This window comes from Chenopodium album, chromosome 27 (genome assembly GCF_948465745.1).
Source record: "Chenopodium album chromosome 27, dcCheAlbu1.1, whole genome shotgun sequence".
In the NCBI taxonomy this organism is placed as follows: Eukaryota; Viridiplantae; Streptophyta; class Magnoliopsida; order Caryophyllales; family Amaranthaceae; genus Chenopodium; species Chenopodium album.
Window position 1 is genome coordinate 32,281,721 of NC_137860.1, and position 20,411 is coordinate 32,302,131.

Genomic DNA, 20,411 nt, shown 5'->3' on the forward strand with positions numbered 1-20,411 from the left:
TAATAAGGATCAAAAAGTTTGGAAATCATATCAACTTCTACTTAATACTTCGTATGTTTTATCTGTGTAAAATACTAAAATGGTTTGTAGATGAGACTTTATGATTTACATTACTGTTATCTTAAGTTCGAATTATCTTTAACTTCGAATTATCTTAAGTTAAAGATGAGTTTTGGATGCTTACTAGTAACTAGTTTTTGGCCTGGATAATGTCACGGGTCATTGGTCGTAAATAAAAAATTATAATAAAATAAAGGGTAATATTTTGGTGGTTTATAAATATATACATATATATATATAAAACACATGTTTATTTTTGCTAATATTAGTATACATTAAAATTCATTATTAAATATGTAGCAACCTAAATTTTATGCTTAGTATTAGATTACTTTTCATTTGTCATAAAAATTCCTTCAATTAAAGTAAATATATATGTATTTTTAAGAACAAATTTAACCTATCTTGTTATGGTTTTTTTTTTTAAAAAAAAAACAAAAACACCTTTAAAATAACTATGCATTTTTTCGTTACATATACATTGATATTTCTCGGACAACAATATTTTGTCATTTCCGGTAGCAACAAATTGTATGAATATTCCCTCTAATTTCAATATCATAATAATGTAAAATTGTCGTCACCATTTCAATTCTCATTTCTTTCTCAACTGCTTTCCCTAACATCCAATTTCTCTCTCTTTCTCTTTCCTAAGAATCTCGAATCAGAAACCCTAATTCCTCAAAGAATCGGAGAATCAACAAACCCTAACAATCTTAAAATGGGCGATTCTCACACTAATCGTCGCATTTCTGTTCATCAAACTCTCGGCTCTGGCTATGGTACTCTTTCTCTCTCCTCAATTTTTCATCCAATTTCGTTTGATCTCTGCAATTTCGATCATTCTTGCTGATTTTTTGACTCAGTTTTGATGAATTTTGATGGATTTTTCAGTTGCAGACGTGCTATTATGGAGAAAACGTTTCGGAAGTGTTTTGTTGCTAGTCTCATCAACATCATTATGGCTTCTCTTTGAACGTGCTGGTTATAATCCTTTAACTTTCGTCGCTAATGTGCTTTTGCTTCTTGTTGCTATCCTCTTTTTCTGGGCGAAATCTGCTTCTCTTCTCAATAGGTATTTGATTTTCTTTGGTTTTAAGTTTTGATGATTTCTTTGATTTGATGTTGGTTGGAAATTGAAATGGGGTGAATTTGTTTGTGATGATTGATGAACTAGGCCTCTTCCACCTGTTCCTGATTTGGAAGTATCGGATAAGTCGATCGATCAGGCGGCTGATGTGATTCGAGTTTGGCTTAATCGTGCATTGGCTGTTGCTCATGAAATTGCTGTTTGTGGGAATTTGAGGGTTCTTCTTCAGGTTTTGTGTCTTAATTGGTGGAAATTTGTGTTTTCTGTTTGCAATTTGTTCATATCATAATAATGCTGAATTTTGCGTTCAGGTTGCTGCATTGTTGTGGTTGATTTCATACATTGGTAGTTTGTGCAATTTTGTCACATTTGTCTATATTGGTGAGTGCTTTTATATGATCACGCCTTTCACTGCTTTTTTCATGCTGCTCTTGGCTTATGGGTATCACTGTGTATTAATATTGATGTTTGATTCGATAAATTGGGTAGGATTCCTTCTTGCTCTATCGGTGCCAGTGTTGTATGAAAAATACCAGAGCCAGGTTGATGAAAAGATGAATGTAGCATGTAGACTACTCGACGCTGGTTACAGAAAGGTTGATGCAACTGTTTTAAGAAAGATACCAGTGTCATTGTACAAGAAAAAGAAGAAGACTCAGTAGTCTGAAGTGGTACTCTTCTTTCCTGATTACTTTACTTGGTATAGCTTTTGAATTGGAAAATTCATCTTTAGTATTTTCTTCTTATTATGATGGTATGTGCTGGGGTTATGTGCAAGTTTTTTGGCCTTTAAAATCAATGTTTACATTTTATTTTGATGTTTCTTGTGATCATAGGTGAGTGACTTAGACATAGCATGACATTAGTGTCAAAGCATTGAATTAAAATATTGGGCTTGATTTTTGAAATAGATGTCATCCTGGGCATACATACATCATGTGCAAGTTTTCCTTTGGTGTAGTTGTAGTTATGAATCGCGGATTATGTTTGTTTCAAGCTTATACTGCACTGTATATGAAGCCTGAACATCTCATTGTACATTTGCTTTGGTATTTTGGGGTAGGGAAATATGTTCCTCTGGTGAACCTTAATGAGTAATGCATACTTTTCCTTTAGTTCTTCTCTATCAAGGGGGAAAATGTGCTAACATTTACTTCTGATATTGATGTTTTAGGTTTGTGTTTTTGTGGTTTGTTTATGCCATAGGCTTAGAATCTAGTAGAAATCTTAATTGGTATGCCACTATGGCAAAGATATATAGATTTGCTTGTATGGATTCAACAGAGAGGCTTTGAAAATTGTAATATCTTTTTCAGTAGTTGTATTGTAACAAATGTAAGAAAGACTAATGATAAACAACAATAAAGAACACATGGATACTAAAAATGTCTTAACTTCATCTAGAGGCGTGTTGATAATGACCTTGGGAGTTTATATATTACTCGTACCCCAAAACAGAAACAAAATTAGCCCCCAGAATAGGCCCAAATATGAAATTGTAGCCCAAAAGTGAAGGATGGGCTGTGTGTGTGTGTGTGAGCTGGGGGGGGGGGGGGGTGGGGTACAAATTGAATGATTTAGGAGTTTAATTGTTGTTAGTTTGTTACACCATTTACTCCAGTTATTTCGTCCTTCAAGGCTGTAGTGTTGAGAAATTTTCCTTTGATCATTGTGTGTATTGTTTTTGTTTTGTCTTTATTTCTTTTACCATCCTGCTACATGTAATGGAGAAGGAGCTGCTTGTTGTAGACTGGACCATTTGATGTGGGTGCGAGTGTGTTTTCTGTAATTCCGGTTCTATATAATTACCTTATAATTTCCTGTTTTAGGTATCAGTGATGTTTAGATTAATTTGGTGCAGTCCTGTTTTATCAAAAATGATCTGATAATATCATGGTGTGGATATTTTGATTAAATCATGCTCTGTACCTGCTCTAAAATTGATTAGTCACCTTATCTCATTTTTTATCTTGTTGTCATTAATCATTATGGCAGTTGCAAGTTGCAAATGCATTTAATACCTGACATAACTGTACCATTCTGCTGTATTATGATAAAAAGCTAACAATTGTTAGAAGCTTTAAACTGACATTTAGTTTTTTCTCTACTAGTGATGTGAAGTGTTTTTTGTTTGTTTAGGAAAGGGAAAAGATGTACTCAATTGTCTCTTCTTTATTTATTTATTTATTTATTTTGGCTGGTTTTGACTTTGTGAGGGTAAGGTTTCTTTTCCATTAAGTCACTTCTCCATCTGAAATCATAATTGTTAGTCTGGAGCTTTGTAAACTTTGATCTTGCATGATACATCTAACATCTTTCATGAAGTTTTTAAAGTGAGACTTGAGTTATTATTTGATGGTTATTGTTAACATATGTGAAGAAATAATTTTTTTCCCCCCAATAGAGGCAAGGGAGAGGATGATCATTTAGCAGTATGGATTCTTCTTGAAAGGTTTTTTCTAAGAGATTATGGGATAGCACTTGAGTGAAATGCATGTAACAATCTTTAGCAAGCCCTAGTGACGGAGGGCTTGATAGTGTACCTTTTTTGTAGTCAAGTGATAGTGGCTGCCTGGATGATATATGGGTGGGACTGATGATGACATCCTTTCTTAAATATGAGATTATGGCATAAGAACGTAGCTTTATAGAGGGGGGACATGGTGGCATAAGAACGTAGCTTTATAGAGGGGGGACATGGATGAAAGTTACTGAGCGGCATCATTGTTGAGAAGAGGAGTCTTAAGAAAGGATGTGGAGACTCTTTCATCTTAGTATGCCATGAGAATGTTGCTTTTATAGAGGAAACGTGGATGATAGCTCCTTGTGTGCTTATAGAAGAGACATAGATGATTCCTCAAGTATAACCTGCTTTCTCTTATTTTGGTTGATGCCATTGTAAATAAGTCAGCGGTTTCAGTTCATGCTGTTTTAATTTTGTATGATCGGAGGGGGGGGGGGTGTTGTGGATGAGACTTTGGATGCTGGACCTACACATGTTTATAGTAGTATATTACTCGCCTTGATAAATATTCTTTACTAACTAATCACTGAACTATACATCAAGAAAAGGAATTTTTCTGGGTGGTCTGAATCAATCTTGTTCAACATTTTCCATTGTATTTTGGCGCTTTGATTCGCTCTTGTGGATCTGTTTATTAGAATGTAGTTATGAATTACAGTGTTAAAGATTTAAAGTTGGTGCTTCTGATGGGAGCCTAGAACTTATGAACTGGTAATTCCATGATTGGAGCATAGGACTATACAAACTCATTCTGTTCACTAAACTTACTTCTGTTGAGTTATTAGTCTTTTCATTTTGCATCGAATTTGAGCATATCTGGTTTAGAACTTATGAACTGGTAATTCCATGATTGGAGCATAGAACTATACAAACTCATTCTGTTCACTAAACTTACTTCTGATGAGTTATTAGTCTTTTCATTTTGCATCGAATTTGAGCATATCTGGTTTACTTTATTGCACGAAGATTCTCTTTATGCTTGGCCATTGTGTTCACCTATTATCTGATGTATTTTTCAGATAAAATTCAAGAGGATGTTCGAGCTGTGCATACTACACTTGTCTAGTAACACAATGTCCTAGATTGACGTTCACATTGGTCGTAGCTGGGATTTGGTTTGAGTGACTTGACTTTTTTCTTTACAAGGTTTAAAGGAGTGGGTAAATTTTGTAGTTGGAGATCGATTGGCATTACGGTGTTTGTTCCAGAACTGAGAAAGAGTGTAAGATATGCTCTGGGTGGTGAACTGGAGATCATCACTTTATCTGATGGAGAAATTGGCACACTTTTAGTGTAAATCATCAGCATTAGGTTTCCTTTGTTGTATTTTCTCAGTGATCAAGACTTTACATGAAGCTGGAAATTGTTGAGCTCTTTTCTTGGCGAAAATATAGATTGATAGTTGATATTGTGTGCTAACTGTTTTTTCAATGGAAATGTGTGCCCGTGTAATACTAGCAATCTATAGTAGGACTTAATGATACCTTCTCACATTTTCTTTGGAAAACTGTTTCACAAACAATTCTCATTCATTTTTGGGATTAATCAGTATTATGATATACACGCTATACAAATATAATTTCATCGTAATTTGTTAGACACACATTTTGTTGGGGGGAAAGACTGGGAGAGGCGTAAAAACAAAAAGTTGCAATTTAGAAATTAAAACCGAAGGTTGTTTTACATACAAATTAGCCCTATATTTACCTTGTGTTTTGCAAAATTCCGTTTGGTGAAAATTAAGGTTTGATTGTGTACCTTGTGTAATCGACTGTTTATCTCCTGCAACCTTATGTTACATGTTTCTAAAAAAATCTGTTATTTATTTATTTATTAATTTTTTTTTTTCAAAAACCATAATCTTCCTCTCCCTTCTATCATGGCAGCCAGGGATAAGCATGGACCGGACATCCGATATCCAAAATTTAGGAAAATTTATATCAATAGAATTAGGAGGAATAAAGATAATTAAGACTTTGAAAATTGTTGCAAGATAATGTTTGACTGAGCTGTGCTTGTAACCCAGATAGTAGTAGCTCCTCCATAATATCAGTGGAAGTTGAGCAAAATATATAATTCCATTATATTAGTGAAAATTGAGCAAAATACTCTTGAAGTTCTCAACTCCCTAACCTTTTTGTTTTATTACACCAGCTATGACATAGTAGTTCAAATACAACTATCAACAGGAAGGAATACAAGATTCATCACCAAACATTCGTTTGTGACATTGATGAAAAAATCATCAAGAACCTTCTCTTGTGCACAGATGAAATGAAGCACATACCCAAAAAAGAAAACTCTAAGCCATCTTGGTCGCAGGAGCAGATCCAGTAGGCAATGTCACTGACCGCAACAATTCCAAGGAGGAAACAAGACCGAAGAAATGAGAAAGTATAGTGTTAGCTGATGCCTGCAAGAGAAATGATCCATTGAGTTATTGTAGGTAAACATATCTGCTATATATTCTACCTGCCTAAATTTCAGTTCCATCTTTTAAGTAGGGAAAAGTAGGGGGAAGGAATGTGTAAGAATTGAACTGCATGAATAAGATGCATGCATGGTCAGCATGTTTCGTTAGTGTTAACTTTGTTTTCCCTATGACAATCTTAATTCTAAACAAGAACATACAGCCAAAAAAACAAAATTGGGACACTTTCTAGATCTTCTGTTTACTCCCTCTACTCCTTAAAATGTATTCAGTAATTCTCTGTCACTTTAATATTATGCAACATTTATCATCAATTTTGTATGCTAATTAAATAACTACGGAGTACCATTTTTTTTTTCAAGTGCATCAACTCTAAGCAAAGCCTGAAAACGGTGGAATAACACTGGACACTTTGGCAGATCCCAGGGACTAGGGTATGTTATCTTGCATTTTGGTGGGGATTGTGAAATCAGAGTGCACATATTATCACTAGACGTTATCTGCATCTAAGTGGCTCAATTTATATGTTCCAAAGTTATATACCTGGACCAAGAATACGTCCAAAGCAAGAACAGGACTCGACCCAGGGGCTACACCCTGATAGTAAGGATTTGCAGATGTAGTGAGAGCCTTGGCAACAAGTAATCCTACAGTGGCTTGCATTCCTAGTATAGCAGAACCCATACCAAGGAGATTCACAGCGATTCCATTTTTCAGACTTCTGACAACATCAGCACGTGGGGGAGCCTGAATAGTAAGAAAATATTTAAAATTAATTTTGACCAAAATATTAGACTAAAATAGTAGTTCACTAGTCAATAATCAAATTAAACAACACAGTATCTTGGAAAGGTTTAAGTAGGAACACAAACTTTTAAATAAAACGGATGTTCAGTAAATTACTGAACATCAGTTATAAAGTGACAATAAAATATGCAAAAGTTACACTAAAACGCACAAAAGTTACCCTGACATATATAAGATTTATATTGATAAATTTGGCAAAAGTGACACTAAATTTGACAAAAGTGACACTAAATCTGACAAAAGTGTACCCGTTGTACAGTAAATTACTGAAAAGCGGGTGTATACAAAAGTTTTCCAAGTAGGAAAATGAGAGATTTACATATAAAAAGACAATTAAGATAAAAAGATAATGGGTCTTATAAACAAAAAAGAGTTAAGTATTTATCAATGCATGGGAAGCACAAAGCATTAATTAAGACTAGGAGTAGAAAAATCCACAGATTCAAGGATATTGAGGAATTTCTCACTTCATACGAACTGCAGTCAAATTCCAAGCTAAGTGGAGCAAATAACAATAATTTTATTAATATTGCACTCAAAGACGTGATAATAGATGACAAACAAGATAATCATACATTTACACCATGATTTGATTGCATCTGTAAGGCGAAAACCATAAGGATTTTATGCAAACGTACTACATGTCTACAAGAATGATTAAACTACAGAGAAACCATGAAAGAACTATGTAAAGACAATAGTATTGCTTACACTGTCACTACTCACTACCCAGTGGTCAAGGAAAATTGATGCGATAGTAAACCTAGTACATACAAAGCTCAGGACCAAGATAGTGCATTGCACAACATGAGTGTAAATAAGTTTATCACATATTGTGTTATTGTATATTAATGTGGAAAGGGGAAGCAGGGTTTGGCATCCTATTCTATTCTCTCAACTAAAATTCAGATGCTTATGCAAGACAATTTATGTTAACTGCACAGTAATAAGAGTTCTGGCCAAGAGCGGAAAATGCCCATAGCAACAAACCAGTAGTTTTCTCTCTGGTCCTACCTTTGAAGGATCGTTTGCTGATTTACGAAGTTTCTCTGATAGCCGAAGATAACCAAAGGACCAAAAAACAGAAATAAATGCGGCAGCAATTCCACCCGCAGTAGCATAGAATGTTATAGGTGAAGTGATCTTCCCAGTGACTACAACGGAAAATGAAAGAATCACAGCAGAAACAATGGTGCATATTAGCTGTCCCCAAAACCCAAATGAGCCCAGCCTTTTGAAATATCTTGCTGTTTTCTCTAGTCTTTTAGCCACCTGTGCCAAAATGCAAACATCAAAAGAGTAAATAACAGTAAAGGCATAGGCATGTCATAAAAGCAGAGATTAATACTATAAGTTAATGAGCAACCATGGTAGCATTTTCTAATAATATTCATGCATTCCCATATTTCTGTGACTTCTGTCCCCCTAATTCCTAAAGTTGCAAATGCCACAATTAATGATAGGCAAGCATGCAAAACCCGAGGGTTGGGGAGGAAGATAAACTCATAGATTCACATTATTTAAAAGCTATCTTGTCACAAATCAGCAATCCTCAATCCCCGTTGAACTATTAACACATTCTGGAAGTAATTTTGATCAATCGCCTTTTAATTCCTATCCTAACATCTAAAGCTATAAAATAAATACAGAACTTGAGTAATAGTCAAATCTACAAATAGACAGGTTCTATCCTTACTATGTCGAACAAGTTTCAGCAATGAGCATCATTCATCAAAGGCTCAAAGACCAAAACATTTGAGTCCGAATTTCGCCAGAAAAATCATTACCTACGCAGTTATTCCATTTCACATCACAAATCTACATTCTACAGCTCCCTAGTGAAGTTTGCTTCATATTACAAGAATACAAGGTATAATTCCACTTCATTTGATCAAATTTAGACTGTTTGAGTCTAAATTTCACATTTACAATCAGATTAGGGTTTAAGCCATATAATTGTAATTCGCAACTGCAAAATTTCAGAATTTGACAAGAATTTCAAATCCAATGTCTAATTAAGCTACATAAACAATTATATAAGCGATAATTTGACACATAATTCAGCAATTTAGAGGCGTAAAATGCACGCATCACTCATTTAAACACAAAATTAGAGAAAATCTTCAGCATTTTACACTGAAATCAAAACCTAGAATCACTCACGAGAATTTCATGAATAAGAGCCAAAAATGACTTGAATTACAACGCGTTAACTGACCTGAGCTAGTTTAACCTGATCAGACTCATCAACGGGAGAAGAGAAACCAGTGGAAACAGGAGACGACGCCATTAAAGGAAGCCAATGCACCATTTTTATCGAATTTGTTGAGGAGAGAGAAAGGAAGGAAGAAGAAGACGACGATGATGAAGGAGGAGAGAGAAAGCGAGTAGAGACTGGTGTTCTCCGGTATAAATGCGCTGCCGTCGTCACCGCCGGAGACGGCGGAGGGACGCCGGAGCGAACCGCCGGTAAAAGCAGTGTTTGCATAATTAATTTTTTTTAGAGAAATTGAAAGGTAAGAGGAAAAAATAAAGAGAATAATAAAAGTGTTGTAAAAAAAGAGAAAATATTAGTTCCTTGCTTCACTAGTCAGTTAGTTAGTGAGCCAGCTGAGCCTGGTGGCTGGAACGTACAAAACTTGATTTACTTATGGGCCAATGTTTTGGACTGGGCTTTATGTTTGACATTGGGTCTTGTTACCTGGGGTCTTAGATTAATTTTTATGAGCTAATCGTTAAATTTTTGCATTAACAAGCGTGATAAATGAATTAAGTCAAGTGAAAAAAAATGGAGGAAGTAAATGATAAATCATAGTCATATGGGATGTTTAAACATTTTTTTATAATATCAAATTTTTTTTTTTTAATTTTATCATTTTTACTTATTATAATTGCAGAAATTAATCATTGATTTGTGTATTTGCAAATGTGGTAAAAGATATGTGTCAACTAAAAAAGAAGGGGATAATGCAATAAAAGTTTGTAGTAGAGCTAGTTTTGAGCTAGTTTTGTGTTAGGTTCGATCAATTCATGTCAATATGTGTTTGCTTTGAGCTTTAAAAGCATAATTTGTGCCCTTTTTTGGAATACCAATTCTTATACACTTATTAGAAATTAAAATTAGTTTGACTGATGTGTACTTATCCTGTCTAAAATAAGTTAAATAGAACACGATCCATATCATTTTATTTGTTCAATGATTCTCACATATCATTTTATGTGAGTTTCACCATGTTAATTAGTACAAATTTGGTGTCATCTATGTAACTATGTTCTCAATGTAACATATTAACATGGTGCAACACTCCAAGGCTACTTGAGATTGTAGATAGCTCCTTTCTAAGTTCTACGGAGTACAAATTACTAAAATACTTATCTCAAAATGAGAAAAAATATATTTCCTACTTGTCATTTACTAATGTTTGTCTTATACTAAATTGACTACTGCTACCGTTGATCTTTTATTCTATTTTAGCTGCTAAACTTGCAAATAGAACAAAGAATTTTATAATTCCAGTATCCCTTTATCAATAGAGAGTTTGTCTCATTTAACTTCACTTATGTATATACGCATCTACAAAATTACCAATGCATGTAACTTACATTGCACTAAATTGAATTCCATTAATAATCCATGAAAACCAACAAAACTATGCTGCAAATTTCTGTGACAGTAATATGCCACCATTCACCAAGAAGAAAATAAAAGGAAAAACAATGTAAAGAATTTAATAAAGTACAATTAAAAATTCCTTAAAACCTCGTAGTTCTGCCACAAATAATAATTTCGTTATTTTAATATTAAAAGATGCAAAAACAAGGTTTATTGGAAGATGGACTGATTTCTGTCTACGGCATCACGGGGCCGGTTAAAATAAGTGTGCACTTACTAGAATCACAGTACTATTTTAAGCATAATTATATGATTATTAATCTTATGTTTTGTCTAATTAATCATTGTTTCAAACTTTCAAGAGTTATGTGTTTGTACTAATTTCCCAAATATCCTTGGTTGACTACTGACATGAGCAAGGTGTAATTCCAAACAGCGCAGGATCAATTTGTACAAAGTATATGCATGTTTGTTTATGTTGATTAACTCGGCATATACTATGATTATATACAATAAGACAAAATGTAAGGTTCGTGAACACGTGATGTATCATGTTTCATTGGTTTCTACAAATACGAGTAATACTGTTATGTTTAATATTGTGATATATACTTAAAGAATAAATATATTCATATACAGTTTAGTTCATCAATTCGTTTCGATAAATACTTTTCAAACATTGTTTCAACTTATTAAAATATTTATAGTTATCTAATTAAATAATTTTATATTAAGCTTAAATTTTGCTTAGAGTGGGTGTAATTATGCAATATTATGATGATGGGCGTATTATTTTTAATTTGACCCATATTTTGTTTTATAATGTTGAGCTAGTTTGTTGTTTTTGAAGGCATATGAACAATTGCTTAGAAAAATTAGAACATTAGTCTAAATTGTTTTATTGTACTAGGAGTCTAGGACCCGTAATTTGATTGGCGAGGATTGATGGACCCTTCATAAGAGAAACTCCAAGATTCCAAGAAATTTTATTAGTTGACTAATTTGAAATAATTGGTTGCTATCTTTGGATTTCAAATGGTTTTAAATTTATGAATAGAAATATAATGAGTTTTAAAAAAACAAAGGGAAATGTCATTGTGTTCAAACGCTATTTGCTCTAGGAGGCCTACTAAAAGGAAAATCTCATGTTCTCAGCTTTCTATTCGAAGTCAAATTTTTTGTTTAACTTTTTTGATTGATTGTAGCAATTTTTCATCAATAATTATAAGTAGTAGCATAATATAGTGAAAGCATGTCATATAATAATACAAGAAAATCGATCATAAAATCTAGAATCGAAAGAAAAACTCTAATCACTTAAGTTATTAATCTCTTAAACATATACTCAATACATGCTTGAATTTTGATCTAGTAGCAAAATAGAGATTGTGTATATTATATTGGTCAAGAGGACCCACCTAATCTAACTACTTTACCAAAGATCTGATGCCCATAATTAACCTGATATTGCAAGCATACATAAATAATAATTCGTTAAGAGTATTATTAGGGCTCTTTAAGAAGCAATTAGGGAATATTTTAGGGATGTGCAAGGCGGCAGGAGTTGATTAGTTGCACTAGTTACTGTAGCTGTGGTTAGTGGTTAAAAATGTGTAGACAAAATTATCTTATAAGCTTAGCGATTGTGAGTTGTTATACCAAAAGCATGATAACCACTCCATATTCAAACGTGCAAGTATATAAGTTGATCTATAAAGATGAAAATCTTATTGGCTTAGTTCAAAATTGATACTCATTAGTTACAAAATTATAAATCTTAAATGACCTTAATGAAAAGTCCATGGTTTAGGAGAAAAAATAACCGAACAATTAAATCGTTTTTTTTTATAAAAAAATACACGTTATTCTAGTTATTATACATGTCTGTGGAGTGATAGCGAGACAATGTGACAACGCAATAACCTTAAAACGAAGATATAATATACTATGAAAGGATAACAAACTAATTTATCATAACTAATCGTATTATAAGCTATAAATGGATAATCACCTTTTCATTTATATATTTTGATAGGACATGTGGGTTTGATAGTGTAGCTAACGACATGTTATACGTATTAAGGGTCAAGATTTATGTTGAGAGGACCTTTAAACACATAAATTGTTCTCTAGCTTTCTTGTTAGTGTGCCTGATTTTTATCTTCACAGATTCAACAATGGTCGGGTCCATTGTCCACCTTTACAAATGGTTAAAATATGCCCATGCTGAACATTGTATAAAGATATGGGGGAAATTTTAGTAAACTCGCTTACTATTTTATGTGGAAATTTATATTGAACCAGGCCATGTAATACATTATACTTCAGTATAGAACTTAAAATAAAATACTTATTTAGCTCAAAAATTCATGCTCCTTGCTCAGAAACCTTTACATGCTGAACATGCAAGTTATCTTGTTTGTGGGTAATCTTCATTATCCAATAAGATTTCTTTGTCTTTAGCAACAATCAGACAGTCAACTAGCAAATCTAACCCTGCTCAAACTAGCATTAGCGTTGACACAGATGTTAATGGTACCCAAAATTAACCTAATTTTGACCTAACCCCAGCCAATTAGATCAGGAAACTAATATAACAAAAAATGATTACTCGTGTATGATTTTGACTTAAGTTAAATGATTTAACAATTTACTTGAAAATGAGTAAGGGACTCTCAAGTTGACATATAAATGAGTATGTGACTCACAAAACATCAATCTACTGCCTCCGTTTTATTTTATTTGCAAATTTGTTAGACATTTTTCCAATGGGGGTAGTAAATCAAACCCGATCCATTTCAACCTAACATGTCGATTCGATTACCAATTCTACATCCAAGGCCCAAGGGTGGTAACAAAACCAATACAAGTGCAAAAAGTGGACTTTCAATTCCCTCAAGTGTAAAACCTGCAAGCTTCCAACTCATGTACATATGTCCTCTTGCAAAATTGATTCAAAGATTCTCTCTTTTACACCACCACAATAAAAAAAAAAAACACATCACTAAAAAAACAGACTAGTAGTAATAATTGTATACTAGTAGTACAGTTACTACAATATTAATACTTTTGTAGTATTGTATACCTTTTCTATATTTGGTTCCTTCTTTGACCCACCCCTCTAAACCCCCCCAACTCCTCCTCCATCATTATCACCAAACAAACAAACCACTACTCCTCCTCACACTTCTGGTTACCAAAACAATCTCACCAAAAACTCCTCCATTTCTTCAACCTCTTTTTCCCTTCATTTACACCCCCTTTCCCTCCTCCATGAGTTCAGAAGAGTTTACCAGTCTCTAAAATGTCAAAATCGGCTCTGAACACGTCTTTGTCTCTTTTATTAGCAATCATTCTCTCCTTACAACTCGACCAACTCGTCTCCCTCAACACAGATGGAACCTTCCTTCTCTCCCTCAAATACTCCATCCTCAACGACCCGTTATCAGTACTCGACTCATGGGACTATCTCGACGAAACTCCTTGCACTTGGAACGGCGTCGTTTGCACCCCTGATCAACGTGTCATCACCTTAGCCCTTCCCAACAGTCAGCTCTTGGGTTCAATCCCCTCTGATCTCGGCCTCATTCAACATCTCCAACACCTCGATTTATCCAATAATTCCTTCAATGGTACTTTACCACCCACTCTCTTCAACTCTTCTGAACTTCAACTACTTTCTCTCTCCTCTAATGAAATTTCCGGGGGTATTCCCGTCTTTTCACACTCTTCCCTGAGCTTCCTCAACCTCTCTGATAACGCATTTGGTGGGCCCCTTCCGGTTAATTTCACCTCTGGTTTTGATAATTTGACGGTTTTGTCCCTCAAGGGGAATTACTTTTCCGGTAATGTCCCTTCTGGTTTTCCTCCTTCTGTTGAAATTCTTGACCTCTCTTCCAATCTCTTCAATGGGTCGTTACCGGCTGATCTCGGAGTGGGGTCCACTTTGAGGTACTTAAATCTTTCTTACAATAAAATCTCCGGCGAAATTCCGGCGGAGTTTGCCGGCGATGTACCGGGAAATGCCACCATTGATGTGTCTTACAATAACTTGACGGGTCAAGTCCCGGGGTCGAAACCTTTCATGGGTCAAAACCCGGAGTTTTTCTCCGGGAATCAAGAGTTGTGTGGGAAGCCATTGAAGAATTTGTGTGTTATTCCTTCTACACTTTCCAACCCACCTAATGTCTCTGCTTCTATTTCCCCTGCTATTGCTGTGATTCCCAAACCCATCGACAACTCGAATTCAAATTCAGACTCAGACTCAGACTCGAACTCGGGTGGTCATAGCAACGGTCTAAAACCAGCTGCCATTGTTGGAATTACGGTTGCTGATTTAGCCGGAGTTGGGATTTTAGGGGTTGTTTTCTTTTATCTTTATCAGCTTAGAAATAAGAGGGTTAAACAACAACAAAGTCCAGAAAAAGATTTCAATAATGTTAGTGGTAATAACAATAATCTTCCTCCAGGAAAGAAGGCGCCAACAACCTTAGGAAATGATCATTTCTTGGTTCAAATTAACAGTAGTGCAACAACAACAGTGGTTCCAAACAACAAGCTGCACAAAAAATGCTTCACTTATTGCATCAAAGGAGGAGATCATAGTGAAGAAGGGGCAACAACAGATAATAGAACAAGTTCCGAAAGCGAAAGCGAGGGTTCTGATGATGATAATGATGAACAGAAGAAGCGAGAGAATAATGGGGAGAAGCCGAGTGATGGTTCCGGTGGCGGTGGTGGTGGAGGAGGAGGATCGTTGGTGATGGTGGACGGCGAGACGGAGCTCGAAGCCGAGACGCTGTTGAAGGCGTCGGCGTATATATTGGGTGCTAGTGGGTCAAGTATTGTGTACAAAGCAGTGTTACAAGATGGAACTACATTTGCTGTTAGGAGGTTAGGAGAGATTGCAGTTGACAAGTTGAGGGATTTTGAAGGACATATTAAGGCAATTGCTAAGATTAGGCATCCAAATTTGGTTCGTGTTCGTGGCTTTTATTGGGCTTCGGATGAAAAGCTTGTTATTTATGATTATATCTCTAATGGCAGCCTTGCTTCCTCTGCTTACAGTAAGTTCTTTTCTCAATCTATTCTTTTAATTTTGTTTTAGCAAGGTCTGTTAATGTTGGTAATGCATGCAATTAGATTTGGTTTGTTAATCAGTAACCAATTAACTAATGTTGACCCAACCCGATATTGACCCGATGAATTGTTAGTGTGCTAACCACAACAGTTAACTCCGATTATGACCGCGGTGGACTTAATTGACCCAATGATATGTGACAAAGTCGACCCTTGGTATAAATGTTACATTAAAATTATTAGCTTGTTCATGTGTTTATATTAAGGGATATGGTATGCCCTTTTAATTTTGCATGGTCTATTTTTTTATTGTAATGTTTCCACTATTTTGTGGCTGTTTGATATGATGTTTTGACAAATTTGGTATCTTAGGGTAATGTTTTAGGTTAAACAGTTGCTAATGTCATTGTTTATAATGAGTCCAGCATAATTCGTCTTCAGATTAGGTAAATGACACTTTTTAGTGTAAATTTCTAGAGTGCCAATGCAAGTACATTAGCTCATAATGTGATAAAAGAACTAAGAAAATCACAAATTAATTGGGTCATTTGGCTAGAAAAATTAGCCATTTTTCCATTTTTCTGTTACAATTTGTTGTTTACCATAAAGCTAAGTAACTAACAGTGTATCATGCGCCATAATGACATTGCTTTAGCATATTTTTTTATATGTTAAAACTCTTGTGACTTGCCTAAAAACCTGTGTAATTTGTCTAAAGTAGAATGAATGAATGATTATAGTCACAAAATACTAAAAAAAACAAACAGAAGTAGAGGTAGAATGGATTGATGATCTAGTGTGAAGAAATTTCGGTCTACCCAGTGTGTAGATTACCACTCACGTTGTGTGCGTCTTTAAGGACGATGTATTTAGTGTTCTATATCGAAAAACACGGGGGAATTAGGGGAGGAAAAAGGCCAAATACACTCAAAGACGAGAAACTCCTTTCTCTTGGGCGTTTCTAGCCACTGTCATATCATCTTTGTTTGGGAGCTATTGATGTTGGGAAAATCTTAGTTCTACCACAACCATATGAATGATTCAGCAGTAGTTATACACTGATTTTAAAGCTGGTCCAGACATCCAAACAATAGATGAATACATAAAAAAATTCATAGAATTTAAGAAATTTCCTTCCCTTATGTCACGGGCTAAATTCATAGATAAGAACATATCATATCAAAATTTGGCCCATCAAGAAAACTACAGGACTTTGGTCGCCATAATTTGCTAAATGGTGGCCTGGTGGGTCAGTTAGCCACTAATGGAGTATTTACTTTCTCGCGTTTTCTGAGTATAGGATGCATTCTAATGGATGACAATTAGTTTAGTTAAAGTTTTAGATGGTGTGTGAACTTGATATCAAATTCCGTTTATTTTTGGGTCTCTATATACCAAAGGAAAATAAGAGTAAAGACAATATGTTATATCTTATATGTACTAAGTAGTAAATGCAAAATGCTTTACTATCATAGCATTTTATGCATGCTTATTTTGCCTGTAGTTATACTCAAAGTGAACTCAATCAGCTATACTTTTTGTTCTCTTCTTTTTTGTCGGTGGTATTTTTTTTCAACCATATTTTTGGTCAGAAAAGTTACAGGTACTCAAAACCAATGTACCACTTTAATCTTTATAAAACAATCTTCTTTGTTTTGATACTTTCTCTTTCAAATAATGGATATTCATATAGCTAAGGAAAGGATTTAATTTGCTGTAAAAGGTACCCTATAATACATCAACACCTACTACTATTTAAAAGGAGTTGTGTAAAGTAACTTTGATACCCAAATACATTCATACCGAAGGAGAGATTGAGCATTAGTTGTTGTTAGAACTTAGAAGAGGTCGGTTTAGGTAGTTTTAGTGTTTTACTACCTGTTACGGTTTTGAGGATAGGGATTCCCTTATCCGTTCTCCTAATCTAGTCACTTTCAAGGGCTATCACGATCTGCAAAAGTTAAATTAAATTAACGTTGAGAGGTTTTGGTCTACTATATTAGAGTATATGCTAAGGAAAGGGTTTAGCTTTATGAAGTGCTAAAACTTAAAAAGTACCCTATATTTGTGCTTAATCTAAGGGAGCTTTGTAAAGTTTTTATGGTATTATTTGATCTCTTTTCATGGTGAATTTTGCTTTAGTTGTGTCATCTTTTGCTGGTTTTAATATATGCTCTTGCTTTTTCTTTCACTAATGCATGCTTTTCATGTGATTTTTTCTTTTCAATTATCATTGAAATTTTTTAGAGAAGAGTGGTTCCACGCCATATCATTTACCTCTAGAAGCTCGGCTAAGGATTGCAAGAGGACTTGCTAGGGGATTAAACTATATTCACGACAAGAGATATGTACATGCTAACATCAAACCAAGTAACATTCTCTTAACACAAGAAATGGAACCTATCATTAGTGACCTTGGGCTTAGCTGGCTTGTTTATGGTATCAACAAAGGAAGTGGCTCGGCTCGACAGTTTGGGAGCAAAAGATCCATGGGCTCCTACGACGGTACCCAAGATCTCTCGGTGAGTGGCAGCCCGTATATCAACCCGTTTGGAAACACAAACGGGGTTGGATCGCCTTACCACGCACCCGAGTCGTTGAAGAACCTCAAGCCTAACCCAAAATGGGATGTGTACTCATTTGGGATAGTGTTGCTTGAACTTCTAACTGGTAAAGTATATTTGGACAGGGAATTGGGCCAATGGACCCCAAGTTCTGGGCTTGAGGATAGATATTGGGTTTTAAGGATAGCTGATGTTGCACTTAGAGCTGAAATACAGGGCAAAGAAGATGCTATGATGAGCATATTTAAATTAGGGTTTAGTTGTGCATCTTTGGTGCCCCAAAAGAGACCCTCTATGAAAGAAGCTCTCCAAGTCCTTGAGAAGGTCTCATTATCTTTTGTTCATTGATGTATTTTCTTGGACTAAAAGAATTTTATATATCATTCCCTATCTCTTTTTTTTTTTTTTTTTTTTTTTGTTTTTTTATGTAGTACAAGAATGTCCATCTTTTTGACTTGTCTTTTCACAGAATAGTGAAAGGAGTGTGTGAATAGTTGATGCACGAGTGTTGTATGAAATTTTAGTTAAGTTATGATTTTTTATTATAAAATTAACTATTTGTAGTAGTAACTTTGTATTGTGAGAATTTAAGGAAGATAACTAAATTTGTTAATTCTGAAAGATGAAAGACTTACGCGAAATTATGGGAGCTTATTTTATCTTAACTTATATATATATATATATATATATATATATATATATATATATAAAATTAAAGACCATATACTCCCTCCATTTTTATTTTTTTTTTAATTTTCTAAGTCGACTGTTTTTTTAAAGTGCATTACCCACTTACAAACTCACCTTCTTAAACTATGTGACGGTCAAATCGATGCAATTATAAAAAAAACGGAGGAAGTACCCTTTCATAAAATCATAGTTGTTCATAAAAAAATTTCAACCATGCATAAACACTATTTTATTCAAAATAATACGAAACAAACATAGTGGAGTATGTAATTAAGTGTTTTGCGGTTTGGATGTAGTCAAGTTTAAAATTTGCCGAAAAGAAGTCTAATGCTGAGCCTGAGTACATTAATATCGTGCTAAAAGAGAAAATAATGGTACTAAGTTAAGCAATGCATACCTAAAATATTGTGACTAAGCCAGAAAATTGAGGAAGTAGTTATTAATCCTCTACTTTAAACTGAATTGAATTGATGCATTTTTGGTTAAGTTGACATTGTTTTAGAATGTATATCAAAAGCAAATAAAAATACCCACCACTAACTAATACAAGTACGTAACAATTTGTGTTCCAGGGATATTCTTTCTAATTATAGCATCCCCAGTAAATAAACTGTAATGATATCTTGGCGTAGATGAGGATCACCAATTTCTCGAAAAGCCTTGGGTCCATCATCAGCAAGGTAATATTGAGCTCGAAAAGAACAAATCTTTCCATCTGATCCAAATTTAACTAAGGATTCACGTACTCCGCCGATAAATATTTTCTCCTGTAAAATTTTTGAGTGCTTAGGATCATAGGGACATACATACCAAGGCTTCACAATTTCAGCTACTTCGAGATCATCATAAGCTGCTGCATCAAGCTCATCTTCTAACCGAACAATGACTACTTCAAGATCGTCAATATCTGCCTTAATCTCATTATACCATGTTAACAGTGGATGATAAAGATCTATACTTCTTCCAGCAAAATAAACAAGGACATTCTTTCCTAGGAGATCAGCCAGAGGATATGTTGTGCTGCCTTTATAAACGTAATTCTTTGACCCGATGACCAACAACGATTCCAAGGTGAGTCCATGAAGCCGCTTCAGTTCCTTTTCGATGAGGCCCTCCCTAGTGAACGGATAACCATCAATTCCGCGTCTCTTCAGGATTTCTTGACCATGCAGATCCACATATTCATTATCAGGTCCTACTATGACGAACTTAGAGTCATTAGCACAGCCTACAAGTCGTTTAAACTTTAAGCTAACATTGTTGTTGATGGGCAAGCACCACCACGATATTCTCTTCTTCTTCAACAACCTATCAATTTTACCCTTGTGAACCCGTGGGTCAAGGCAGTTGTCATAGGGAATGTAGACCACCACAATCTCAAACGATAGCTGATTTTCTATACATTGTTGATGGACCATATGGAGAGTGGAAGTGAAGTCTCCATTTCTACACAAGTACAATGCAACGACCTTCTTGTTAAGTTCTGAGATGGTGATCGTTTCCTCGTTGCCATTTTCAAGAACATAAGAGGAATCGCACTCCAAAAGTCCTTC

The 20,411-nt window shown here is 34.7% G+C and overlaps 3 protein-coding genes across 3 annotated transcripts; 2 read left to right on the forward strand and 1 right to left on the reverse strand.

Annotated features, from left to right (window-relative positions):
* Positions 1 to 648: 648 nt before the first annotated feature.
* On the forward strand, positions 649 to 5,264 carry LOC145621008 (reticulon-like protein B11). Its single transcript, XM_081675748.1, has 6 exons — positions 649 to 842; positions 955 to 1,135; positions 1,238 to 1,379; positions 1,462 to 1,531; positions 1,640 to 1,821; positions 4,694 to 5,264. The coding sequence occupies exons 1-5, from the start codon at positions 782 to 784 to the stop codon at positions 1,810 to 1,812; spliced, it is 627 nt and encodes a 208-aa protein (XP_081531874.1). The 5' UTR covers positions 649 to 781; the 3' UTR covers positions 1,813 to 1,821; positions 4,694 to 5,264.
* Positions 5,265 to 5,733: 469 nt separating this feature from the next.
* Positions 5,734 to 9,473, reverse strand: LOC145621024 (protein TIC 21, chloroplastic-like). Its single transcript, XM_081675762.1, has 4 exons — positions 9,131 to 9,473; positions 7,927 to 8,184; positions 6,649 to 6,852; positions 5,734 to 6,087 (listed from the first exon to the last, which is right to left on the reverse strand). Exons 1-4 carry the CDS (start codon positions 9,398 to 9,400, stop codon positions 5,977 to 5,979), a joined length of 843 nt encoding a protein of 280 aa, XP_081531888.1. The 5' UTR covers positions 9,401 to 9,473; the 3' UTR covers positions 5,734 to 5,976.
* Positions 9,474 to 13,645: 4,172 nt separating this feature from the next.
* LOC145619366 (receptor protein kinase-like protein At4g34220) lies at positions 13,646 to 18,573 on the forward strand. The gene is made up of 2 exons (XM_081674045.1): positions 13,646 to 15,591; positions 17,852 to 18,573. Exons 1-2 carry the CDS (start codon positions 13,830 to 13,832, stop codon positions 18,514 to 18,516), a joined length of 2,427 nt encoding a protein of 808 aa, XP_081530171.1. The 5' UTR covers positions 13,646 to 13,829; the 3' UTR covers positions 18,517 to 18,573.
* The last annotated feature ends 1,838 nt before the right edge of the window (positions 18,574 to 20,411 follow it).